This window comes from Hippoglossus hippoglossus, chromosome 21 (assembly GCF_009819705.1).
Source record: "Hippoglossus hippoglossus isolate fHipHip1 chromosome 21, fHipHip1.pri, whole genome shotgun sequence".
In the NCBI taxonomy this organism is placed as follows: domain Eukaryota; kingdom Metazoa; phylum Chordata; class Actinopteri; order Pleuronectiformes; family Pleuronectidae; genus Hippoglossus; species Hippoglossus hippoglossus.
The window spans coordinates 2,341,855-2,368,963 of record NC_047171.1 but is presented as its reverse complement, the minus strand read 5'-3'; the positions used below and the strand labels follow the sequence as shown (position 1 = coordinate 2,368,963).

The following is a 27,109-nucleotide window of genomic DNA, read 5'->3' as shown; positions in this document are numbered from 1 at the left end:
AAACGTTGTGTATTCGTCCTCCTGTGGACATTGTATAAACACAGCGGGCCTCACCGACACAAAGCAGAACCCGTCTGCTCCGGCTCTGCAGCTCGGTGGTGACGGACGTCAGAGAGCACTGAAGGAAACTTGTTTTAAAGGATTGACGAGAGTAACGAGAAAATAAAAAACACACGGAGATTAATTCTCTATTGCTAAGATGAAAGGAATTTGACTGTATTTTTAGTACTTTTCCAGTTCAAGTCGCAGTCACAGTAATTGCACACACACCACTCATACACTGTCAGCACAGCCACCAGGGGAAACTTGGAGCTGGGGATCAAACCATCACCCTTCTGGTTAGTGGTCGACCCTCTGTACATCCCCAGCCACAGCCCACGTCTATGAGCTGAGTTTGTATCCACCTGATGAATTTAAATGCTCAATTTTTGGTCTCTACCAACTCAGGGGTTGTTTATTGATGTAGTTTCAGAATATGTGTTTCATACTGTCATTTTATTATATACCTCAAATTATTACTATATCAGTTATGGTCATTGATAAAAACTGTTACAAATAAAAGTCCTGTATTTAGTATAATGAGGAAAAAATGGGATTAAAGCACTAGTGATTATATAATTTTAGATTATATTAATTAAATACTACAAATGCATTAAAGTATAAGAAGTATAATAACATAGCTAAAGGCAGCACTGTTATGAAAGCTCTCATTTAAATAAATAACTAAAATGGACACAAGTTATGTAATAATTTTGTAATAATTCTATAATAATCTAGAATGTGTCACCAGAGGTCAAATAACACAGAATAAATATTAATTTCTTAGTAACTATTAACTAACAAAATGTATAAAAAACATCTGTTCGGAGGGAATATACACAAACATATCTGCAAGTCGTCCATCTTGAGTTCGGTCTGTAGAAACGAGGGATGCAGCCTGACATGTCGGAACAAAACTAGTAAAACACTGAAGTTATCCTGCATTAAGAGACTGTTGAACACACTTCAGTAAACGGGGGAACCAAGCTTTAAAGAAACACTTGACTTTTTCTCACAAGACGGAAAAATCTCGGGCATGAATCAAAGCCAAACTGCGTGTGTGCAGGTTTGACTCGAGGCCCAGACGCTGCCATTTATCTGCCTCTCGTGGCTCTCGGCTCAAAGTCGACTCGCTCTCACTGGGATCTCGACTGCTGTGACGCAACCGGCTTCTCTAAACAAACCACACTGGGCGGCTTTGGAGAAAAATTCAGTTTATATTTCCCAGAATAGATACGGAAACCACCCATGTAAACACAGATCTGGTGACGTCGGAGAGAAGCGCAGCAAAACACGAAGGAACCAGGGGGGGCTGACGTGAGACGTTGAAGAAAGGAAAACACAGCAGTTCATCCCAGATATGTCCGTTTTCCACTCAGCTATCAATAGACCTGGCTTTGGGAACCTCTGATTCCAAAACAGCAAACTTTTTGTCTCCATGGCAATTTCTGAGCTGAGCTTTAGCCGACGTCCAAAAATATACACTGACTGAACCGGAAGGAGTGTTCGGGGCAGCGGAGGTCCCCTGGTTCAGCTCCATTTCCTGGGGATTGACCCCCGTCTGTCTCCCCAGGGTTCTTCACACCTATGGTTCTGCTACAAAGTGAATTGCACATTGTTCATTCTGGTCATTAGTCCGTCTTTACACATGCCTGTTTGCATCACTTGCTAATTTACAGCAGCAGCCTTCCATCTTTAGGGAGACAGCTTTTCATGGCCGTGATCGAGTCCCGTTGACAAAGTCTGGATCTGGTCAAGCGCAGAGTGGAGACGCTTGTTTTGGGACTTCTGCACATTTAGGATCTGACTAACTGAAGCTGATTGGAGCAGCAGCTGGAAATAAAAACAGAGACGATAATATTGCTTTAATTTATTTTGTTTTCCTCGATGGTAACTTTGGAACATCTACGTCCCTGTAACACACTAATATTCTGACTATTGACCTCATGTGAATAAGACATTTTTTATTATGATGCTTACGTGAGTTGCTAATAGAATATTACATGCTATATTATATGTCAAATGCTGTAAAACTTCTACTTAATGTTATAATGTGATTAAGACGTGTACATAATTAGACTAATATAGACAGAATACTCCACATGTCTCAATTTGATGAAGGTTCATTCTCGGTCTGATCTTATTCAGGTGAAGATAATCAGAAAATACAGTTTACATACTTGACCGGGTTAATATTGTGTCCATGTCAACGTGTCACAGTTGTATTTTCATTTGTTCTGGCCTTAAAGAGCGAGGGAGGAGGAGGGAGGAGGGAGGTCAGAGGTGGAGACAGTGTAAGAACTGGAGGGTTTTGTTGTGGCCACAAACAGCAGCCGGCGTCATCACTGACTGATTATTAACATCCACCATTACTCCGCCACAGGCTGGAGTTCTCTGCCTGGTCAGGTCCAACAGCGGCTGCAGCTCACAGCTCATGTAAATGTAAACTCTGATCCACACGTCAGATCCCAGCTCATCGTAAGACGGTTGACGTCCTTCAAATCTAAAATAACAGGAGGAACAAAAGAGAGGAAACAGGAGTCACTATGAGGCCCAAACTATTTGTGTGAGCTGCCAGTTTTCCCAGCGAGCTGTGGGAGCCTGTCTCTGTGTGTGCGGAGCAAACAGAAGGTGTTTTACTGCTCGTGTCTTCATTAGAATGCAGCACCAGCCTGCAGCTGCACGCAGAGCGGAGAGAGAGGAATGATGAAACCACGGCTAAAAATAGCTGCCTCCCAGGATCCCCCCCTCATACGGCACTGTAAACACTGAGAGAGCCAGCGACAGGCAGCACCAGCCTGGGCCTCCGTAAGTGTGTGTGTGTGTGTGTGTGTGTGTGCATGGTTCAGGTGTCGTTGTGTGTTGCAGTCCCTCCTCATCATAAACCAGTGTTTGGTTTGGCTTCATCGAGCCGCTGTACAATTAAAGCCATCTGTGGGCTGTTTTTACTCAAACACGTCTGGGCGACGTTTCACGGCAACGCAAAGCAGTCGCCTTGTCCACTCAAAGGTAAACCTGTGTTACTATTCTGAAAGTACAAACTTTAAAACTAGATATTCCGTCAGCAAGACAACGTGCTAATCGTTGTTTAAGGAGACGGACACCTTCATCACAGGGTCTGTTTTCACTCTGCAGGGGGTCTACAGACTATAAGATGTGCTCAAGTTAAAGTACACACATGCAGCAGGTACCGACAGTAAATCAAGCAGCTGCCATGAAGATGATTGACTCTCATGCTCCTGTCGTCCCATTTAAACTCGTATTAAAAAGGTGCAACAGAGCTATAAATAGATTTTGCATGTGATGCACTGAAAAACAAAAGACAGCATCGTTTACAGCGAGTGTCCTCACACGAGTCCACAAGGACGACAGGGGCACGTCTGAAAGCTGCAGGATGACGTCAACAGCCTCAAAAGCCCAAGACAACAACGAATCCATGTGACGGAGGAGGACGACACGTGCGCCGCAGCCTGGAGACGACGGGAACCCCTCCGGAGAGATAAGAGCCAGATGAGCTTTTTACAACCTGAGCCAGGAGAGCAGCATCAACAACTCGCTGACTGAAAGACTTTTACTGCACCGAGGTATCGATGACTCGGATCAATGAGACTAAAACACCAGAGGAAGGAAAAGGGTTGAACTTCTGAGTCGATCAACAGTGAACTTGGCTTAAAAATACCTTCCTCTCTCAGTGTGTGTTACTGCCGAGGAATGAAATATTGAAATGTACGTGATTCAATGTTTTATTTTATTCATTCGACAGCTGAACAAATGTTAAATAGTCAAAAAGTTTGTCCCTACACCTGCACAAGTTCCTACAAATAGACTTGTTCATATCATACGGAGAATGATCTGGTCGTCCATCGTTTATGTCTTGATATGATCATCTCCTGTTTTAACCCTGACCCAGTCTCAGCTGTCAATCATAACATTTCACCATGTTGTCAAATAACCAAACTTATCAGAAACTTGAACAAACATCAGGGTGATAAGAACTAACTACAATGACAGAAAACACCTTTGAGAGAATTGTATTTAACTTCTTAGTTTGGTCCATGTCCCATCTGCTAACATGGAGGATGCAGCGTTTACGACCTATACTGGAGCCAGCCACCAGGGGTCGCTCCAGGTGATTTAGGCTGTAATCTTGACATGTCACAAGGACGGAGTGTTTGATGGATGTAAAGTTGACGTCATAACATTAAGCTCAGTTTTTAATTGTACACAACCTTAAAAATACAGAAACTAATTAGTGTGTTTTGTGTGTACACAAACACATGTGTGTGACACGCTGGAGAAATCCTGACAGGCCTCATCAAACCCTGTGTGTGTTTCATGTTGAAAAGCTCACCTGTTGCCGGGCTCCACAAAACGCTGCGTCCTCCACACCCTGGTCACCACGTCCGCTGGTCCTGTACCCAGCTCTGGTTCGTAGTCCGTCACCTTTCCTCCTCGGTTGAGGTGAAGTCTGTGGAATTGTTACGATTTTAAGAAAGGTGAGCGTCATGAGCCAAATATGGACAAAACCTTTCAGGGATCAAACCATTTCCACTAGCAGGGACTCAAGAACAAGTGTGCTGATGGCAGCACAGGTGATTTCACTCTATTGCCCGATGAGGTGAGATTTCTAAGGATTATAATAATATTATATTATAATAATAATCTATTATAAAATCTCTGACGTCTCTGCAATCAGCTGGAAAAACTGACTCCTCCTATACGAGCGTGCAGGGAAGTTTCCTTTCCTCTAAAAACAAGATTGTATTATTGTTCCCGTGGTTTAGTTTGAGTCACTCTAACATCAGCTGCTTTCAGACGTGCACCGACGTTCAGACGTTTTTCCTGAAATTTTCTGGAGGGACAGAACGAAAATGTCCGAATCAGTTGCTCCGAACATTTTCCAGAGTTCGTGTCTGAAAACAGATTTGCAGAACAACCACCTGATTCCAAGAACTGTCGGTGATTCCTCTGGCTTCTTGTTATTAGTCTATAAATGGGACTCATCCACATCTGTACTTTAAACAGGCAATGAAAGCTATTTATAGGAGAGCTCCGTCATTCCAGATAAACCCAGTGTCAGCCACAGAAACATTTGAACGTCACTCTGGTCTCTTCCTCAGTGCAGAGCTGCATGTCTGTGCTGCAGCCTTCATGTTTCCTCAGATGCAGGACGGATCAGAGATCAGAGAGAAAGTGAGGGAGATGGGTTTCCATGGCAATGCTGTTTCTTTTCCCCTCTCCCCTCCTTGACGTCACGTCCCTGCTAAAGCCCTCAGCACAAAGGTGTGTGTGCACAGACCAGAGCTCAGGACCAATGTCAACGAAACAGGCGACGACACGTCTGTGAGGATCCATATTCACAGTGAGTCACGTATCGACTGGTGAGGAAGAACCTCTGGATTCTGACCTGCTCAACGTGTCTCACATGGATCACCTACTGAGACTGAATGACCTTATGACTGCTGTGGCGTTAATTCAAATTAAATCCACTCTCCTGTAATTTATTGTTTTTATTTGTGAAAAGGTTGAAACTCGGGCAGAGAAATAAAACAGTGGTGTTCCTTCAGTGAAGCACATCAATCAGCTGCAGGACGTGATGTGGTTTCATAAACTCAACCTAGTTTCACTCACACACTCGGAGAACAACAGTGCCACCTAGTGGTCACATGTCAGGCTTGAAAGAAACCAAAAAAATAACACTCACGACAACAAAAACAGTTTAAACAGTTTAGTTAGTTTATTGTTCACGCTGACATGACAGAAAACACAATGCGGTAAAATGACACAACGCTCACAAAGCATGAAACTCACAACATGAGCAAATACTTCCCTCAAACAAATCAACTCGTGGTCAAATGAGTAAATTCTATAATTAGCTCAGTTAAAGACGTCATGTTTTGATATGTTGGATGTTTGATGATTGATTGACATAACATATTAGACCTCTTTCAAATTCACAAACACACACACACAAATATGTGTCCTTTTCATTAAGAGCCATGAATAATTCTGAGAAATTATGAAACGGTGAAAAACGTCCTGTCACGCAATGAGGAAAACACACACACACACTTACTTATCCCTCACATCCCCCCCCTCCCCATAATTCCTCTGATCCCCCACTTTTGTTTAATAACGTTTATACCAACACCCAACTACACACATCACTACACACTATGCCCTGTCATGCACACACATACACACTCACTACTCCACGCCCCCCTGTGTGTGATTCAGAGCAGTTCCAAATAAAAATGTGGATGTAGTGAATTTAAATGTTGTTGGTCCTCGGTGCAGGTCTGAACTCTACTGAGTGACATTCGAAGTTTGCAATGATTTAGTTTGTGGTTTGAATGATTCTCTTCCTCACTGAGCTGTTCCCTTCAAACAGCGCCATCTAGTGGTCACATCCACACCCTGCTGTGTTCCCTCTCAGCTAATTTACCTTCCCTGGCCGGCTGCTCGCCATCAGCCCACCTGAGCCCACCTGCTCCTCTGCGAGCCGCCTGGACGGGGCGTTGATGCCAGGCTCCTCCAGTGGGTCGATGCTCTGGCGTCGTGGGCGGATGGGAACCAGGAGTGAAGTGAAAACTGTAGCAGAACCACCTGTACTTCTTAATTAGGCTCGCACATGTGAACTCATTAAAAACGACTTTATAGGAAAGCACACAACAATTTATTTTTAAGAAGACATCCTTAAGCACAAACGTGAGTTGACTTATCTCGATAAATCTGCCGACAACACTCCCCCCACGTGGGACACAAACATGGAGCTTCAGGTGGAATCAGGAAGTGACAACACCCGGTCACATCTTCCTAAAGAAGGTGTCTGCTGAAAGCTGCACAGCGTCTCCAGACCAACCTGGAACCCCCTGGAATCCCCTGGAACCCCCTGGAATCCCCTGGAACCACCTGGAACCCCCTGGAACCCCCTGGAACCCCCTGGTGCCAACAGCACATCACTGGATAACAAAAGCCTGGTTTCAATCTAGGACCCTCCCTTTCTTATTCTTTGATTTAAACGGCGGGCTACAAACCTATGTCAAAGGTGCCAACCCTCCCCTTGTTCCCTCATGACAGTATAAATAGTAATAGAACAACAAGAAGCCCACATTTAAGGTTTAATTTTTAAATGTTCTCACAAGTATTCCAAATAAACTCCATCCAAGACTCTGCTGCTGGCGTCATCACCTGCACCAAACCCACTGACCACATCACGCCACTCCTCGTCCAACAAGGACCCCACGACTCAATCCCCCTTGTTCTGGTCTTACGAACATAAAGTCTGTGGCATGCATGTCGTTTAGTTTAGGACTGAATCTAAAAAGATGACTTGCTCTCCCTGATTTCCCACCAGTCGGACGCAGGTTGGGAGGTTGACGACACATTTCAAGTGAGGACGAGCGGAGCCGAGCGTCAGAGGGCCACACTCCACTGTTATTCGATGTCTTCTGGTCTGACGGGATGTGGCAGCGGGATGATCGACTTCTTCTCCGTGTCCCTGGACAGAGCTTTCCTCATATCTGCACAAAGAGAAAACACAACCAAGTTTTCAGATCAGTGGGAACAGCGCCCTCTTCAGGTTTGAATACAAATTCCACCTGTTGGATCAGCAGGAAACAGGCAGCACAGTTTGTTTAAACCTCCACAACATGGGTCTTAAAGTGGCAGGTGTTTGGAGATTTCTAAATGAAGGTGACAAATGAAAGTCTGAACACGAGCCAAGAAGTAAAGATTACATTTTGGGGCTGATGCAGGAATTTGTCATCACTTTCTTGAACATTGTGAGAGATGCCAACATCAGGTATTTGTGGATTTTTGTCTGAATCTAAAAGCAGTTTTTTTTTTTAAGCTCATCTCACCGTAAGCGTCTTCGTCAGGTTCTCCATTGCTCGCAGAGTAATATTCTATCACCGTCCTATAGACGCTGTAGCCCAGACGTTTGTACATGTTCACCGCCACTTGGTTGGAGACTCGCACGAAGAGGTCAACAAAGAATCCACCTTTCCTACAAGACAACACCACATGAACACAGAGTCAAAACAAAGGGAACAAACGTGTTCGTTGAATTTCAAGCCTCAAAAATCTTTAAAAACCCAACATGTGTTTTGGAACTAGTAGCTAAAGGAGGATAAGTGTTGATATGTGAAAAGAAAAACATTTATTGTGTGACAGGAAGTGGGTTTTCTTAGCAATGATCAAGAAACATTCACACAGCAGAGACAAAAAAAACATTTGGTAAAAGAGGAGAAAACCAGAAATCAAATACAAAAGACCTTCAGTAAGATTTTTGTTCTTGACTTGAAATTTTGAAATGACTTCCTCAGACATCACTTGATGATCTCTGTTGTTTGTTAATGCTGCTCGGTCCCTGACATGAGGATGATACCAACCTGTCAGAGATCTCCTCCAGCATCTCCATCAGTTTGGCTGCGAGGCCGAGTCGTCTGAACTCTGGAGCGACAGACAGGGCGGTGACGTGGCCGTGCCACTCCTCACGAGCCACAGATCCCTCCGCCTTCCCCATGACTGAAGGAGAAACAAAGGAATGAATGGGTTTGCTGTGAGCTCAGTGTTGACTTTTCAGATGAAGGCGCTCTGTGATTGGGATTTATGAAGCTATACAAAGCATCTGAGTGAACAGAGGAACTTACTGTAGCCCATCAGTTCACCACCAGGAGCCTCTGCCACGATGAAGTACTCCGGCCAGTGAGCGAGGTACTGCAGGTAAAATGGGATCCCGTACTGATGGGGCGAGGCTCAGGAAACAAACTGAACAAGTCACGCACATATGAAGACAACAGGCTCAGAGGTGAACTTTACTGACAACTGACAGGATCATGTCATCAGCTGGAATAAACCTGAGGAAAATATGTCAGTTTCGTTTATAGCAAATAACCAAAGTCCCTGAGATTTGCTGACGTCCAGGAGATCGTGAAGGATACGGTTTCTGTCAGAGGATCCAGGTTTCTGTCGAACCAACACAGAGACAAACATCAAGTTAGTTTCAGTCCGACAATGAAGTGGAAGTCCTGAGTGAGGAGTCAAACACAACGACTCTGAAAATCTGATCGTTAAACATGAACAATACGACCCAAAGCCTTTATCACGATAAAGATGTGTCCATGACGTGTCTACGCTCTTCACTGTGTTTACACAATGCATTAGTAATGTACAGATATACAGTATATTGCCCTGTTGTTGTGTTGATGTTGAAGAAAAGGATATTGTGATTATTTTAGCAGGATATTGATTATTTCTTTGCACTGCAGTCAATTTCTTGTATCCTCGTGATTTTATGTCTAAATGTTCAAATGTGGTTCCTTTTTTATTCCATCTTTATTCTATTCTTCACACCTTTGCTCATTCTTTACTGGAGCTGCTGTAAGAACCTGGATTTCCTCCATGGGGATTAATAGAGATGTATCTTTGTGGTTGTGTTGCTCAAACCAAGTTAAACGTTTCTGGTGCTTATGAATATCAAATTTTTTTTTTTTTTAAATACTGACACCGCTCTGTTTTCATTCGTGAGCAATTCTGTGTGATCCCTGTCAATTGTTATTATTACAAAACGAACTTCCACATGTCCTGTAGCCCAGCGTTAGCTTGTTGTAGCTAGCAGGCTAACGAGGCTATTTTTACCGTAAACAACATGTGTTGGATCGATCGTGTGTTTGCCGATCTTTCACAAAGAGGTGCCGAGATTCTCTGAGTTTGACAACGTCGCGCTAGGTTCCGCGCATTTCAGTTAAATGACAGCAACATCTCTAAATTACGTGTTTTTCCACGGAGGTCCTGTCCCTCGGCGGAAGAGACAGTGATCCCGCAGCCTCGGAGTCGCACCAACATCCGGGGGTGAAGTCAGACGATAAAAACAACGCGTGTTCACTCACATGTTGTTGAATTTGAACAGATCGTCGCAGGTGAAGGGTCGCAACGTTGTCATGTCTGCGGCTGTTTGACCTCTGACCTCACACACGTAAGAGAGATCCGCAACAGGGTGTCGTGAAACCGAGCAGCGCCCCTGCTGCACTGGAGGTACTACACTCTGGTGTCACTCAGTAGAAACAGTCTCATGATGTTTGAATCTTTTTTGATATTTTATTTCCAAGCTTCATGTGGGAGTGATGACAAAGGATCAACAGAAAAGCTTCTCAAACAATAACAATAAGAGACTTTTTAGGGTCCCTGAAAACATTTCGCTATTTGCAGCACGTTTCTGTATTTTCATGTGCTGTGACGTTTTGCAGTGCATGTGTCGTCAAATTGATGAAGTTGTTTTCTTAATTTGCAAAGCGTTGAGCTCCGTAGTTTTGGGATATTTGGACGACATTCGCTATTTACAAGTGGGAAACTTTAGGCCAGTGTGTGTGTGTGAGGTGTTCTCATGTAGGAAGTTAAAGGTCCCTGTGACTGTTTGACTGAGCAGCAGCGAGGACGAACCGATATATGCCAGAGATACACAAACTAAGCATCTTTATTCTGACTCATCACAAATAAAATCTCAGGGACATTTTCCTCAGTGTAAACATCATCGGTGCGGAAACGCTCGACCTCGGCTCCAGGATACAGGTTCCTGACGACTGGGATCGATTCTTTGCTCCGTCACAGACAAACTTCATCAACTGTTTCAGAACAGAAAGAACTTTGGTGTCACTTGTATTATATAGAAACAGTTTGAGCAGTTTATCACTTTCTTTGATAGAAGCTGAACAGTTGTTGACATGGTTCCTTTGCTCTTTGTCATTGTTCTTCTTCAGAACTCCATTAACTTTGCTGTAAGTCTGTATCATCTCTGGCTGCATGTGCTGTTGTAACAGCTCCGCTTAACACTGAGGGGGACAGAGCTTTATAAATAAGAGTCTGAGACTCTGAAACAACCTGAGGAAATACAGCAGGCTGAGTCAGAAGCTTCCTTTAAATCCAAACTGCAAACGTGCTGTTATCGTACCACGATTTGATCTAATTCTAGTTTTTAAAGTGTGGTCATGATTACATTTCTGTCACCTGTAGTGTTTTTATACTTTTACTCTTTCATACGTGTGTTTTAATGTATTTTTACTTGTGTTTTTCATTTGTGAAGCACTTTGTAAGTTGGTTTTTATTCCATTGAAAGGATTCGTTAACTTTTCTGGAAACTTTGAAAAATGTGAATCTTACAACCTGTGCTGTTGTGAGCTGAATGTGACAGTTCCCAGAGCAACTATTCACTTTGAAATGTGATAACACAGATAAAGACTCACAACCAGCTCCTCCCAGTCAGGATGTGTCTGTGTCTCCTCCCTTCACAGATGTGTAAGTGTAAGAACCAGTGAACAACAAGCTGTGACCTGTGGGAGATGAGTCACTGCAGGAAGTGAACGAGAGGGGAAGGAGCAGAGATCTGTATCTGTTCAGAGGAAGTGAAACTGTTCTACAGTCTCTGGCACCAGCTGAAATGGCGCAGCAAGAAAATCAACTGGACAGAGAAAGATTCTGCTGTTCGATCTGTCTGGATCTACTGAAGGATCCGGTGACTACTGTCTGTGGACACAGCTACTGTATGAGCTGTATTAACACCCACTGGGACAAAGGGGAGGAGAGAGGAAGCTACAGCTGCCCTCAGTGTAGACAGACCTTCACACCGAGGCCTGTCCTGGGGAAAAACACCATGTTAGCTGATTCACTGGAGGAGCTGAAGAAGACTGGACTCCAAGCTGCTCCTGCTGATCACTGCTATGCTGGACCTGAAGATGTGGCCTGTGACGTCTGCACTGGGAGAAAACTGAAAGCTCTCAAGTCCTGTTTGGTTTGTTTGGCCTCTTATTGTGAAAAACACCTCCAGCGTCATCTTCAGTCAGCTCCATTGAAGAAGCACAAGCTGGTGGAGCCCTCGGAGAAGCTCCAGGAGAACATCTGCTCTCGTCACGATGAGGTGATGAAGATGTTCTGCCGCACTGATCAGCAGTGTATCTGTTATCTCTGCTCTGTGGAGGAACATAAAGACCACGACACAGTGTCAGCTGCAGCAGAAAGGACTGAGAGGCAGAGAGAGCTCGGGCTGAGGAGACAAACAATCCAGCAGAGAGTCCAGGACACAGAGAAAGACGTGAAGCTGCTTCAACAGGAGGAGGAGGCCGTCAATGGCTCTGCTGATAAAGCAGTGGAGGACAGTGAGAAGATGTTCACTGAGCTGATCCGTCTGCTGGAGAAAAGAAGCTCTGATGTGAAGCAGCAGATCAGATCCCAGCAGGAAACTGAAGTGAGTCGAGTCAGAGAGCTTCAGGAGAAACTGGAGCAGGAGATCACTGAGCTGAAGAGGAAAGACCATGAACTGAAGCAGCTCGCAGACACAGAGGATCACAACCAGTTTCTACACAACTACCCCTCACTGTCACCACTCAGTGAATCTACACACTCATCCAGCATCAGGATCCGTCCTCTGAGGTACTTTGAGGACGTGACAGCAGCTGTGTCCAAGGTCAGAGGTCGACTACAGGACATTCTGAGTGAGACAGAGATTTTACAGATTGTTTCTCAAGTGGATGTTTTACTGCCACAACCAGAGCCAGAGACCAGAGCTGACTTCTTAAAATATTCACAGGAAATCACACTGGATCCAAACACAGCAAACAGACTTCTGTTATTATCTGAGGGAAACAGAAAAGTAACACGTATGAGTGAAGATCAGTCTTATTCTGATCACCCAGACAGATTCACTGATAGGTGGCAGGTCCTGAGTAGAGAGAGTCTGACTGGACGTTGTTACTGGGAGGTGGAGGTGGAGGAGGGGTTGGGGGTGTTCAGAGGAGGAGCAGTTCATGTAGCAGTCACATACAAGAATATCAGCAGAGCAGGAAACTCAGATAAATGTGGATTTGGATGCAATGATAAATCTTGGTCATTAGTTTGTTATGAAAACAGTTGTAACTTTTATTACAACAGGATCATGACTCCAGTGTCAGGTCCTGTGTCCTCCAGAGTAGGAGTGTACCTGGATCACAGTGCAGGTGTTCTGTCCTTCTACAGAGTCTCTGACACCATGACTCTCCTCCACAGAGTCCAGACCACATTCACTCAGCCTCTCTATGCTGGAGTTTGGGTTGGTTATGGAGACACAGCTGAGTTCTGTAAACTCAAATAGACTCGAGTCATTAAAAGCAGTGATTTAGATTCTGTGTTTAAATCTTTAACTTCTTCTGTCTCCATGTTTGTTGATCAAAGTTCGTCGTGGTGACGTTTCTGCTCCGCACAGAGATCAGCTGTCAATCAAACACTGACCTTCCTTTATCACACATATTTAGTTCTCACTTTGTAAAGACAGAAATCTATAATTACACTGACATGAATGTGTTTGAAAGATCTAATGTTGCTGTTGTTTTCTAAATCAATGTAGAAATCAGGTTGTGTGATGTTTTAGAACCTGTGTTGATCCTGATCCTCATCAATGAGATGATTATTTGTTCTTTTCTTTTCCACATGTGAGACGGAGGTGAAACAAACTGATTGTGTGTCCATGAAATCACTGAACAAGAGTCACTGAACAGACTTTACTGATGAAGTGATCAATGAACTCAGAGCGTCAACATGTCCAACAGATGTATAAAGCAGATGTATAAAAGCAATACAAATGTAATGTGTGAAGAAGCTGAAAGTTGAAATAAAGAATAGATCCAGTCTGTTCTTTTGTCTTCATTCCAGGATCTCGTTCAAAGCTGATGGAGACAAAGTGAAACTCCTGTGAGAGAATAACTGAGGCAGTTTCCTCCTGAAACTCCACAAACCTCAGTTTTCATGTTCAGTCTCTGTCTTTGCAGCTTTTCTGCACTAAAACAGCTTCATCGCAGACAAATGAGCAAAGTTTTCTTCCACTGGCTGATTTTCAAAACCCAGATCTTGTTTGTGATCTCAGTGGATGAAGAGAGTTCGTCACACAGATTTAAAGAAGTGGAGAAATAATGGTTTGGTGAAGTTTCAGGGTGAAGACGTTGAGTTGAGTCCTGACACACAAGCCACATATTGGAGATATTGTGATGTTGTGGACTTGAGGTCGTTCCGTTTATCGTGCTGTTGATTTTCATGAGGATGAAACTTCACAACGGGTTTGTCGTGTTGCTTCAGTGTTTCACGTCGTCACCTCACGGACAGACGGTCCTGGGTCGTACAGTTTGAATCCAGACTTGATCAAAACTTCTTGACACCAAATTTGTCCGAGGTTTAACCCACAAAACAAACTTTGCTGCTTGAAGAGGTTTCGTAATTTCTGCAGAGTTAAAGCAGTAAACGGTAAAAACACTCAGGATCAGGTTCCTGACGACTGGGATCGATTCTTTGCTCCGTCACAGACAAACTTCATCAACTGTTTCAGAACAGAAAGAACTTTGGTGTCACTTGTATTATATAGAAACAGTTTGAGCAGTTTATCACTTTCTTTGATAGAAGCTGAACAGTTGTTGACATGGTTCCTTTGCTCTTTGTCATTGTTCTTCTTCAGAACTCCATTAACTTTGCTGTAAGTCTGTATCATCATGACGAAGCGTGTGAACCGGTGACACAGGAACGTCTCGTTCTGCACAGAGACAAACACACACACAGATCACAGCTATGAAACTGCATCCTGATTCTTCACCATTCTGCCTGGTTGACACTTTAAAGCTGCTTTCAAACATGCACTGAAATTTCCCCGACATTTTCCAGTAAGAAAAATGTAAGAAAGCACAAATGTCCAAGTGAGCTGCTGAGGACATTTCCCGAAACTTTTCCTGCCAGCCCCTAGAAAACTGTCAAGAGTGAGTCCATGTGAGAATACAGCAGGAAAACAGCTGCTGGCAAGTGGGCGTGTTGCTTACGTTATAAACACATGACAGATTGAAACTGGAAGAACACAAATATTTCAGGATGAAGAAGAGGAGCCTAACACGTAGAAGACGAAGACGTCAACTTGGAAAGACGAGGAGATCCAGAGCTTCTGGTGATGAGGGCCGACGCCGGTGTGGATGAGCTGTAAACAACAACACTGATCTTTCCACAGCAGAGTTTATACGTCATGTCCGGCCTCCTGCTGCTCTACAGGCTCCGCCTCCTGCTGCTCTACAGGCTCCGCCTCCTGCTGCTCTACAGGCTCCGCCCCTCGCCTGGATGTTCACACATGTTCCTGTTGTTGTGAACGAGTCGGACCCGACAACCTGCTGCTGCTGCTTCACAGGCAAAAGACAAACTGTGTCTGGACCAAATTTTTCGGACATTTTCCAGAAACATGCGTGGGTGTGTGCAACATATTTGGTGGTGGAGCTTATCAATTCCCGTTCTAGTCTTTACCCTGAGGACTGTTGAAAATAAGGTTTTGCTACCATCTATAAATAAAGTAATTTCTATTTTACCATGTCTTTATTTGTACACGTTTATATCAGGGCTCTCATGCTATAAAAAAAAAGTTTTTCCTTTGGCTTAGGTGCAGCACACGAGCCTTAAAGGTTCAGTGTTTAGAATTTAGTGACAACTAGTGGTGAAGTGTCATAATGCAGCTGAACACCCCTCACCTTTTATATTCTATTTTTGCTTGTGTGGTTTTCTTTCTGAATATTTTTGAGCACGGCTAGAAGGGAGCCTGTGACCCAAGAATTTGTGTCTGCATGTAACTGTTGTGCACATGACAAATATTCTTAAAGATGGCTGATACATCAAAGGAACAAACCAAACTAGTGTCTTAATAATTTGTTCATCTAGTGAAACATCGGTAGAACAGACACAACTAAGTGGAGTATTTTTTTTATTCTTTTCCAACAGTTGTGACAGAAAATGGTTACAGAAAACATTTCATGCACTTTTTTTTTTGTTTGGATGTGGTAAACTGGAGCTCCCAGAGTGAATCCACACCCCTTCAGCAGAAGACACGTATATTCGTCCTCATTTAGAGCGATAGCATTTCTACCGTTTAAAGAATCTGCTCAAAGAGGAGAAGAATCTGGACATTCTGCCGGGTTTGTTGAACATGTGGCTTTCCATAGAGGCGGCGATTCTTTTCTCGACCTCTGGTTCTTTTCTATAAATGGAAAGCAGCAGCGTTTCTGGACAGTCCCACATCTTACACAGGTCCTTGAACACCGCCTTGTGGAGGACATTGATTATATCTGGGGACGTGTCTAAGTCAATGTCCTGGACTTCGGCCCATGTTTTTTCAAACAGGTATTGAGTGAGGTGTATTGATTCGTCACAGAACAAGTTCACTTTGGACTTTGCAAACACTCGAGTGACGAACTGGTCAATGACGAGATTGACATACAACTTTTTGCGGGGCTCTGCCCGTTCCGTTGCACTGTTGATCTCTGAGACCGGAGATCCTACGATGGGCTCAATCTCCATTAAAGCGGAGGTCACCCTCTTGGTGTAGTCACCGGCCTGTTTAGAGAACCACCAGTTCATCAATGGCAGGAAATTCATCACTCTCTCCTTTATGTCCGCGTACATCTTTCTGTGGGACTTAGGAACAGACACTTTCGTCACTTCAGCTGGACTCGCCACTAAAGGGTCAGTTGTGACGTACCTATAGAGGACATCGGTAAGGACGGGGGCGTTTGCAGGTGAAACTCTGTCCTTGGTCTCTGTCAGAAGCAGAGACTCCACACTATCCATCAGAGACTTGACTGACTCAATGCTCTGGACTTGGGTCTCCTTACTGAACTTCTTCCTGACTTGTGTCCCCATCTTGAGCATCGATGCTGTGGCAAGAAACTCTGCAAAAAGCTTCTTGATCCTCTTGCCCACTCCTTTCCAAAACTTCTTGTGGCTCTTTGAGGATTTGGAGCCTCTACTCGAATCAGATGATCTGACGCTCTCCTCTTCACTAATTATCTGATAGATTTCATCTGCAGCAGCTTTAAACTCCAGAGAAGATTCAGATATCAGCCCACTCAGGTCAGATTCTGACATTTCGTCCACAAGGGGCTCGATGATGTCGCTCACCTCCTTCCCGATGATTTCCTGGACGGCCTCACTTGTCCTATAGTCACTGCTGTGGACTGATGATTCTGAGGATGTTCGTCTGTCAGAGCGAGAACTGCTTGATGAAGAGTCAGTGCTTGAAGAAGTTGGTTTCCCCCTAGGGAACTCGTTTATCAGATCAAATGTCTTTTGACTGCGTAGTTTCGGCTTGAACGAGCCCTCGATGTCGCCGGCAGATTTCTTCAAAACCTTGCAAACACAATTGACCATTTTCTCAAGTTTGTTGGCTGTGGTCTGGTGACACTGTGGCAGTCCGGTGGAGCGTCCGCTGGTGGAGCGTCCGCTGGTGGAGCGTCCGCTGGTGGAGCGTCCGCTGGTGGAGCGTCCGCTGGTGGAGCGTCCGCTGGTGGAGCGCTCAGACCGGCGGGAATTGACCCTCTCTGTTATCTCCTCTGCAACCAACTCAGTGAGTTGATCCAAACTCACAGACTTTTTTAAGCTGCCCGGTGCTAAACTCTGACGGAGAGCGTCTCCCAGACTGGACTGGATACTCTCCGCAGTAAAGGGAAAGTCGTTGTGTCCATGTGCTGTGATCAGGTCTGAGGACACAGACAAAGTCATGTTCAGAAAAAGTTCTGCCAACAGAAACCTTGTGACGTTGTCTGGTGTTTCTGATTTTAACAGTTCCCACTGCTCCGCAGTCAACTTGCTATAAAGATCCTCAATCTGCATGCGAATAGTTTCAACTGTCATGCTGGGAATCTCCAATGCATCAGATGTATCCATGGTGAATGTCTGTATTGCAGTCTCCTCCATATCTGGGTTCAGGTCTATTCGATCCGTTTCTTTCCACTTAGCGCTGCTGACCAGGTAGTACAAAACGCCCTTGATATGGGACATGAAGGGTATCTTCTTCCAACCATGAGTCATATAGACACATCAAACACATGATAAAGAACCAAAGGCAATTTTAAAGATCTCAAATAATGTTGTAGATCAAAACCACAAAAAGATTGTGACTCTAATAGAAAGCCCGGCCTCTTGTTCAAAGGCATTGTTATTTTAAGGGCGTTTTCAGTCATGAATTGCGGAGGATGTCCGAGCCTCTTCTTCTTCTCTGTTTGGTTTATTGGCGGGTAGCAACCAACGTCAAGGTGCATTACCGCCTTCCACTGTGTGTTGAACCCCCCCGCACAAAATATTTTATAGAAGAGTCAGTGGAGCATGTAATGCTTCACTTTAATAAGTGTGTTCGAGAACGAGAAAAGCTCAAGAGGAAAAGTGCAAAGCAGAGAGGAAGAACTAAGCTTGGAAATAGTAGTTACCTTTGGAATAGGGAGTATGTTCCATTAGCTGAGGGAGACAGGATTGGACAAACTGATTTAATATGAGCTAGATAACTCTGATATACACTCCAACACAGGAGGTTGTCACCCGCCACTCAACTGAACGAAGGAGAAGCTATCAAATATCAAGGGTAATAAGAGATACGCTACCGAATGGGGAAGAAGAGGAAGTAGGATATTGACACACACAGTAGAGGGCGGTAATGCACCTTGACGTTGGTTGTCACCTGCCAATAAACCGAATAAAGAAGGAGAAGAAGACTTGGGACTGGACTTTCTCTGGCGATCGTCTTTCACACGTGAAGAACGCAGCAGGAGGTCCTGGGCTCAAACTCTTAAATTCAAGGAAGCACAACAACGAGAAACAGAAAGTAAATCTGGACGAGTTGTGTTTCATGCTGTACTTTTCTTAAAATAAAAATAAAAAAACAGATCAGAGATCAGGAAGTGTGTGTGTTGTTGTGATGGACACATGTTTGAGTAGAGTAGAGAAGCTGCTGTTAAAACAAACCCACATTTCTTCATGAGTACTGGCAGAGAGGTCTGTGGATGGAAAGCTACTGTTGGTCCAGTGTGTGGAGTTGTTGCAGGGAGTTGGTGGGCGTGTCCGCCTCACTCTTTGTTGTTGTGCTTGTTGTGTATGTGAAAGTTCAGTGTTCAGGCTCCACGTCAAAACACTCAGTTTGTATCTGCACTCTGAAATCAAGGTTCAGGAATTTAAAGGAAATAGCTACGACCACTGGGCAGAGGGTGTGACTGACACGCACACACACACACACACACACACACACACACACACACACACACACACACACACACACACAGATGTGAAAAGAGCTCATGGGACCAAAGCTGGGTTCTAATGAAGCAGACCCCCCCCCCGTGCTCCCTGCTTTCACACCAAGAGGACAACTTCTGCGACTCATCTTCTTATTTTTTATTCTTTTCTAACAGTTGTTACAGAAAATGGTTACAGAAAACATTTCATGCACTTTTTTTTTTGTTTGGATGTGGTAAACTGGAGCTCCCAGAGTGAATCCACACCCCTTCAGCAGAAGACACGTATATTCGTCCTCATTTAGAGCGATAGCATTTCTACCGTTTAAAGAATCTGCTCAAAGAGGAGAAGAATCTGGACATTCTGCCGGGTTTGTTGAACATGTGGCTTTCCATAGAGGCGGCGATTCTTTTCTCGACCTCTGGTTCTTTTCTATAAATGGAAAGCAGCAGCGTTTCTGGACAGTCCCACATCTTACACAGGTCCTTGAACACCGCCTTGTGGAGGACATTGATTATATCTGGGGACGTGTCTAAGTCAATGTCCTGGACTTCGGCCCATGTTTTTTCAAACAGGTATTGAGTGAGGTGTATTGATTCGTCACAGAACAAGTTCACTTTGGACTTTGCAAACACTCGAGTGACGAACTGGTCAATGACGAGATTGACATACATCTTTTTGCGGGGCTCTGCCCGTTCCGTTGCACTGTTGATCTCTGAGACCGGAGATCCTACGATGGGCTCAATCTCCATTAAAGCGGAGGTCACCCTCTTGGTGTAGTCACCGGCCTGTTTTGAGAACCACCAGTTCATCAATGGCAGGAAATTCATCACTCTCTCCTTTATGTCCGCGTACATCTTTCTGTGGGACTTAGGAACAGACACTTTCGTCACTTCAGCTGGACTCGCCACTAAAGGGTCAGTTGTGACGTACCTATAGAGGACATCGGTAAGGACGGGGGCGTTTGCAGGTGAAACTCTGTCCTTGGTCTCTGTCAGAAGCAGAGACTCCACACTATCCATCAGAGACTTGACTGACTCAATGCTCTGGACTTGGGTCTCCTTACTGAACTTCTTCCTGACTTGTGTCCCCATCTTGAGCATCGATGCTGTGGCAAGAAACTTTGCAAAAAGCTTCTTGATCCTCTTCCCCACTCCTTTCCAAAACTTCTTGTGGCTCTTTGAGGATTTGGAGCCTCTACTCGAATCAGATGATCTGACGCTCTCCTCTTCACTAATGATCTGATAGATTTCATCTGCAGCAGCTTTAAACTCCAGAGAAGATTTAGATATCAGCCCACTCAGGTCAGATTCTGACATTTCGTCCACAAGGGGCTCGATGATGTCGCTCACCTCCTTCCCGATGATTTCCTGGACGGCCTCACTTGTCCTATAGTCACTGCTGCGGACTGATGATTCTGAGGATGTTCGTCTGTCAGAGCGAGAACTGCTTGATGAAGAGTCATTGCTTGAAGAAGTTGGTTTCCCCCTAGGGAACTCGTTTATCAGCTCAAATGTCTTTTGACTGCGTAGTTTCGGCTTGAACGAGCCCTCGATGTCGCCGGCAGATTTCTTCAACAGTTTGCAAACACAATTGACCATTTTCTCAAGTTTGTTGGCTGTGGTCTGGTGACACTGTGGCAGTCCGGTGGAGCGTCCGCTGGTGGAGCATCCGCTGGTGGAGCGTCCGCTGGTGGAGCGTCCGCTGGTGGAGCGTCCGCTGGTGGAGCGTCCGCTGGTGGAGCGTCCGCTGGTGGAGCGCTCAGACCGGCGGGAATTGACCCTCTCTGTTATTTCCTCTGCAACCAACTCAGTGAGTTGATCCAAACTCACAGACTTTTTTAAGCTGCCCGGTGCTAAACTCTGACGGAGAGCGTCTCCCAGACTGGACTGGATACTCTCCGCAGTAAAGGGAAAGTCGTTGTGTCCATGTGCTGTGATCAGGTCTGAGGACACAGACAAAGTCATGTTCAGAAAAAGTTCTGCCAACAGAAACCTTGTGATGTTGTCTGGTGTTTCTGATTTTAACAGTTCCCACTGCTCCGCAGTCAACTTGCTATAAAGATCCTCAATCTGCATGCGAATAGTTTCAACTGTCATGCTGGGAATCTCCAATGCATCAGATGTATCCATGGTGAATGTCTGTACTGCAGTCTCCTCCATATCTGGGTTCAGGTCTATTCGATCCGTTTCTTTCCACTTAGCGCTGCTGACCAGGTAGTACAAAACGCCCTTGATATGGGACATGAAGGGTATCTTCTTCCAACCATGAGTCATATAGACACATCAAACACATGATAAAGAACCAAAGGCAATTTTAAAGATCTCAAATAATGTTGTAGATCAAAACCACAAAAAGATTGTGACTCTAATAGAAAGCCCGGCCTCTTGTTCAAAGGCATTGTTATTTTAAGGGCGTTTTCAGTCATGAATTGCGGAGGATGTCCGAGCCTCTTCTTCTTCTCTGTTTGGTTTATTGGCGGGTAGCAACCAACGTCAAGGTGCATTACCGCCTTCCACTGTGTGTTGAACCCCCCCGCACAAAATATTTTATAGAAGAGTCAGTGGAGCATGTAATGCTTCACTTTAATAAGTGTGTTCGAGAACGAGAAAAGCTCAAGAGGAAAAGTGCAAAGCAGAGAGGAAGAACTAAGCTTGGAAATAGTAGTTACCTTTGGAATAGGGAGTATGTTCCATTAGCTGAGGGAGACAGGATTGGACAAACTGATTTAATATGAGCTAGATAACTCTGATATACACTCCAACACAGGAGGTTGTCACCCGCCACTCAACTGAACGAAGGAGAAGCTATCAAATATCAAGGGTAATAAGAGATACGCTACCGAATGGGGAAGAAGAGGAAGTAGGATATTGACACACACAGTAGAGGGCGGTAATGCACCTTGACGTTGGTTGTCACCTGCCAATAAACCGAATAAAGAAGGAGAAGAAGACTTGGGACTGGACTTTCTCTGGCGATCGTCTTTCACACGTGAAGAACGCAGCAGGAGGTCCTGGGCTCAAACTCTTAAATTCAAGGAAGCACAACAACGAGAAACAGAAAGTAAATCTGGATGAGTTGTGTTTCATGCTGTACTTTTCTTAAAATAAAAATAAAAAAACAGATCAGAGATCAGGAAGTGTGTGTGTTGTTGTGATGGACACATGTTTGAGTAGAGTAGAGAAGCTGCTGTTAAAACAAACCCACATTTCTTCATGAGTACTGGCAGAGAGGTCTGTGGATGGAAAGCTACTGTTGGTCCAGTGTGTGGAGTTGTTGCAGGGAGTTGGTGGGCGTGTCCACCTCACTCTTTGTTGTTGTGCTTGTTGTGTATGTGAAAGTTCAGTGTTCAGGCTCCACGTCAAAACACTCAGTTTGTATCTGCACTCTGAAATCAAGGTTCAGGAGTTTAAAGGAAATAGCTACGACCACTGGGCAGAGGGTGTGACACACACACACACACACACACACACACACACACACACACACACACACACACACACACACACACACACACACGACTTCATGCTATGAGATGTGAAAAGAGCTCATGGGACCAAAGCTCGGTTCTAATGAAGCAGACCCCCCCCCCCCCCCCCCCCCCCCCCCTCTTTCCTGCATGGTCCCCCTCACACACTGGCTGCTTTCACACCAAGAGGACAACTTCTGCGACTCATCTTCTTATTTTTTATTCTTTTCCAACAGTTGTTACAGAAAACATTTCATGCACTTTTTTTTTTGTTTGGATGTGGTAAACTGGAGCTCCCAGAGTGAATCCACACCCCTTCAGCAGAAGACACGTATATTCGTCCTCATTTAGAGCGATAGCATTTCTACCGTTTAAAGAATCTGCTCAAAGAGGAGAAGAATCTGGACATTCTGCCGGGTTTTTTGGACATGTGGCTTTCCATAGAGGCGGCGATTCTTTTCTCGACCTCTGGTTCTTTTCGGTAAATGGAAAGCAGCAGCGTTTCCGGACAGTCCCACATCTTACACAGGTCCTTGAACACCGCCTTGTGGAGGACATTGATTATATCTGGGGACGTGTCTAAGTCAATGTCCTGGACTTCGGCCCATGTTTTTTCAAACAGGTATTGAGTGAGGTGTATTGATTCGTCACAGAACAAGTTCACTTTGGACTTTGCAAACACTCGAGTGACGAACTGGTCAATGACGAGATTGACATACATCTTTTTGCGGGGCTCTGCCCGTTCCGTTGCACTGTTGATCTCTGAGACCGGAGATCCTACGATGGGCTCAATCTCCATTAAAGCGGAGGTCACCCTCTTGGTGTAGTCACCGGCCTGTTTTGAGAACCACCAGTTCATCAATGGCAGGAAATTCATCACTCTCTCCTTTATGTCCGCGTACATCTTTCTGTGGGACTTAGGAACAGACACTTTCGTCACTTCAGCTGGACTCGCCACTAAAGGGTCAGTTGTGACGTACCTATAGAGGACATCGGTAAGGACGGGGGCGATTGCAGGTGAAACTCTGTCCTTGGTCTCTGTCAGAAGCAGAGACTCCACACTATCCATCAGAGACTTGACTGACTCAATGCTCTGGACTTGGGTCTCCTTACTGAACTTCTTCCTGACTTGTGTCCCCATCTTGAGCATCGATGCTGTGACAAGAAATTTTGCAAAAAGCTTCTTGATCCTCTTGCCCACTCCTTTCCAAAACTTCTTGTGGCTCTTTGAGGATTTGGAGCCTCTACTCGAATCAGATGATCTGACGCTCTCCTCTTCACTAATGATCTGATAGATTTCATCTGCAGCAGCTTTAAACTCCAGAGAAGATTCAGATATCAGCCCACTCAGGTCAGATTCTGACATTTCGTCCACAAGGGGCTCGATGATGTCGCTCACCTCCTTCCCGATGATTTCCTGGACGGCCTCACTTGTCCTATAGTCACTGCTGCGGACTGATGATTCTGAGGATGTTCGTCTGTCAGAGCAAGAACTGCTTGATGAAGAGTCATTGCTTGAAGAAGTTGGTTTCCCCCTAGGGAACTCGTTTATCAGCTCAAATGTCTTTTGACTGCGTAGTTTCGGCTTGAACGAGCCCTCGATGTCGCCGGCAGATTTCTTCAACAGTTTGCAAACACAATTGACCATTTTCTCAAGTTTGTTGGCTGTGGTCTGGTGACACTGTGGCAGTCCGGTGGAGCGTCCGCTGGTGGAGCATCCGCTGGTGGAGCGTCCGCTGGTGGAGCGTCCGCTGGTGGAGCGTCCGCTGGTGGAGCGTCCGCTGGTGGAGCGTCCGCTGGTGGAGCGCTCAGACCGGCGGGAATTGACCCTCTCTGTTATTTCCTCTGCAACCAACTCAGTGAGTTGATCCAAACTCACAGACTTTTTTAAGCTGCCCGGTGCTAAACTCTGACGGAGAGCGTCTCCCAGACTGGACTGGATACTCTCCGCAGTAAAGGGAAAGTCGTTGTGTCCATGTGCTGTGATCAGGTCTGAGGACACAGACAAAGTCATGTTCAGAAAAAGTTCTGCCAACAGAAACCTTGTGATGTTGTCTGGTGTTTCTGATTTTAACAGTTCCCACTGCTCCGCAGTCAACTTGCTATAAAGATCCTCAATCTGCATGCGAATAGTTTCAACTGTCATGCTGGGAATCTCCAATGCATCAGATGTATCCATGGTGAATGTCTGTACTGCAGTCTCCTCCATATCTGGGTTCAGGTCTATTCGATCCGTTTCTTTCCACTTAGCGCTGCTGACCAGGTAGTACAAAACGCCCTTGATATGGGACATGAAGGGTATCTTCTTCCAACCATGAGTCATATAGACATCAAACACATGATAAAGAACCAAAGGCAATTTTAAAGATCTCAAATAATGTTGTAGATCAAAACCACAAAAAGATTGTGACTCTAATAGAAAGCCCGGCCTCTTGTTCAAAGGCATTGTTATTTTAAGGGCGTTTTCAGTCATGAATTGCGGAGGATGTCCGAGCCTCTTCTTCTTCTCTGTTTGGTTTATTGGCGGGTAGCAACCAACGTCAAGGTGCATTACCGCCTTCCACTGTGTGTTGAACCCCCCCGCACAAAATATTTTATAGAAGAGTCAGTGGAGCATGTAATGCTTCACTTTAATAAGTGTGTTCGAGAACGAGAAAAGCTCAAGAGGAAAAGTGCAAAGCAGAGAGGAAGAACTAAGCTTGGAAATAGTAGTTACCTTTGGAATAGGGAGTATGTTCCATTAGCTGAGGGAGACAGGATTGGACAAACTGATTTAATATGAGCTAGATAACTCTGATATACACTCCAACACAGGAGGTTGTCACCCGCCACTCAACTGAACGAAGGAGAAGCTATCAAATATCAAGGGTAATAAGAGATACGCTACCGAATGGGGAAGAAGAGGAAGTAGGATATTGACACACACAGTAGAGGGCGGTAATGCACCTTGACGTTGGTTGTCACCTGCCAATAAACCGAATAAAGAAGGAGAAGAAGACTTGGGACTGGACTTTCTCTGGCGATCGTCTTTCACACGTGAAGAACGCAGCAGGAGGTCCTGGGCTCAAACTCTTAAATTCAAGGAAGCACAACAACGAGAAACAGAAAGTAAATCTGGATGAGTTGTGTTTCATGCTGTACTTTTCTTAAAATAAAAATAAAAAAACAGATCAGAGATCAGGAAGTGTGTGTGTTGTTGTGATGGACACATGTTTGAGTAGAGTAGAGAAGCTGCTGTTAAAACAAACCCACATTTCTTCATGAGTACTGGCAGAGAGGTCTGTGGATGGAAAGCTACTGTTGGGCCAGTGTGTGGAGTTGTTGCAGGGAGTTGGTGGGCGTGTCCACCTCACTCTTTGTTGTTGTGCTTGTTGTGTATGTGAAAGTTCAGTGTTCAGGCTCCACGTCAAAACACTCAGTTTGTATCTGCACTCTGAAATCAAGGTTCAGGAGTTTAAAGGAAATAGCTACGACCACTGGGCAGAGGGTGTGACACACACACACACACACACACACACACACACACACACACACACACACACACACACACACACACACACAGATGTGAAAAGAGCTCATGGGACCAAAGCTGGGTTCTAATGAAGCAGACCCCCCCCCCCCCCGTGCTCCCTGCTTTCACACCAAGAGGACAACTTCTGCGACTCATCTTCTTATTTTTTATTCTTTTCCAACAGTTGTTACAGAAAACATTTCATGCACTTTTTTTTTTGTTTGGATGTGGTAAACTGGAGCTCCCAGAGTGAATCCACACCCCTTCAGCAGAAGACACGTATATTCGTCCTCATTTAGAGCGATAGCATTTCTACCGTTTAAAGAATCTGCTCAAAGAGGAGAAGAATCTGGACATTCTGCCGGGTTTTTTGGACATGTGGCTTTCCATAGAGGCGGCGATTCTTTTCTCGACCTCTGGTTCTTTTCTATAAATGGAAAGCAGCAGCGTTTCTGGACAGTCCCACATCTTACACAGGTCCTTGAACACCGCCTTGTGGAGGACATTGATTATATCTGGGGACGTGTCTAAGTCAATGTCCTGGACTTCGGCCCATGTTTTTTCAAACAGGTATTGAGTGAGGTGTATTGATTCGTCACAGAACAAGTTCACTTTGGACTTTGCAAACACTCGAGTGACGAACTGGTCAATGACGAGATTGACATACATCTTTTTGCGGGGCTCTGCCCGTTCCGTTGCACTGTTGATCTCTGAGACCGGAGATCCTACGATGGGCTCAATCTCCATTAAAGCGGAGGTCACCCTCTTGGTGTAGTCACCGGCCTGTTTTGAGAACCACCAGTTCATCAATGGCAGGAAATTCATCACTCTCTCCTTTATGTCCGCGTACATCTTTCTGTGGGACTTAGGAACAGACACTTTCGTCACTTCAGCTGGACTCGCCACTAAAGGGTCAGTTGTGACGTACCTATAGAGGACATCGGTAAGGACGGGGGCTTGTGCAGGTGAAACTCTGTCCTTGGTCTCTGTCAGAAGCAGAGACTCCACACTATCCATCAGAGACTTGACTGACTCAATGCTCTGGA

The 27,109-nt window shown here is 45.0% G+C and overlaps 2 protein-coding genes across 2 annotated transcripts; one reads left to right on the top strand and one right to left on the bottom strand.

Annotated features, from left to right (window-relative positions):
• Positions 1-6,695: 6,695 nt before the first annotated feature.
• Positions 6,696-10,065, bottom strand: naa20 (N-alpha-acetyltransferase 20, NatB catalytic subunit). The gene is made up of 6 exons (XM_034574748.1): positions 9,933-10,065; positions 8,985-9,009; positions 8,694-8,784; positions 8,433-8,568; positions 7,902-8,047; positions 6,696-7,562 (listed from the first exon to the last, which is right to left on the bottom strand). Exons 1-6 carry the CDS (start codon positions 9,983-9,985, stop codon positions 7,477-7,479), a joined length of 537 nt encoding a protein of 178 aa, XP_034430639.1. The 5' UTR covers positions 9,986-10,065; the 3' UTR covers positions 6,696-7,476.
• Positions 10,066-11,476: 1,411 nt separating this feature from the next.
• On the top strand, positions 11,477-13,162 carry LOC117755184 (tripartite motif-containing protein 16-like). The gene has a single exon (XM_034574747.1). It carries the CDS (start codon positions 11,477-11,479, stop codon positions 13,160-13,162), a length of 1,686 nt encoding a protein of 561 aa, XP_034430638.1.
• The last annotated feature ends 13,947 nt before the right edge of the window (positions 13,163-27,109 follow it).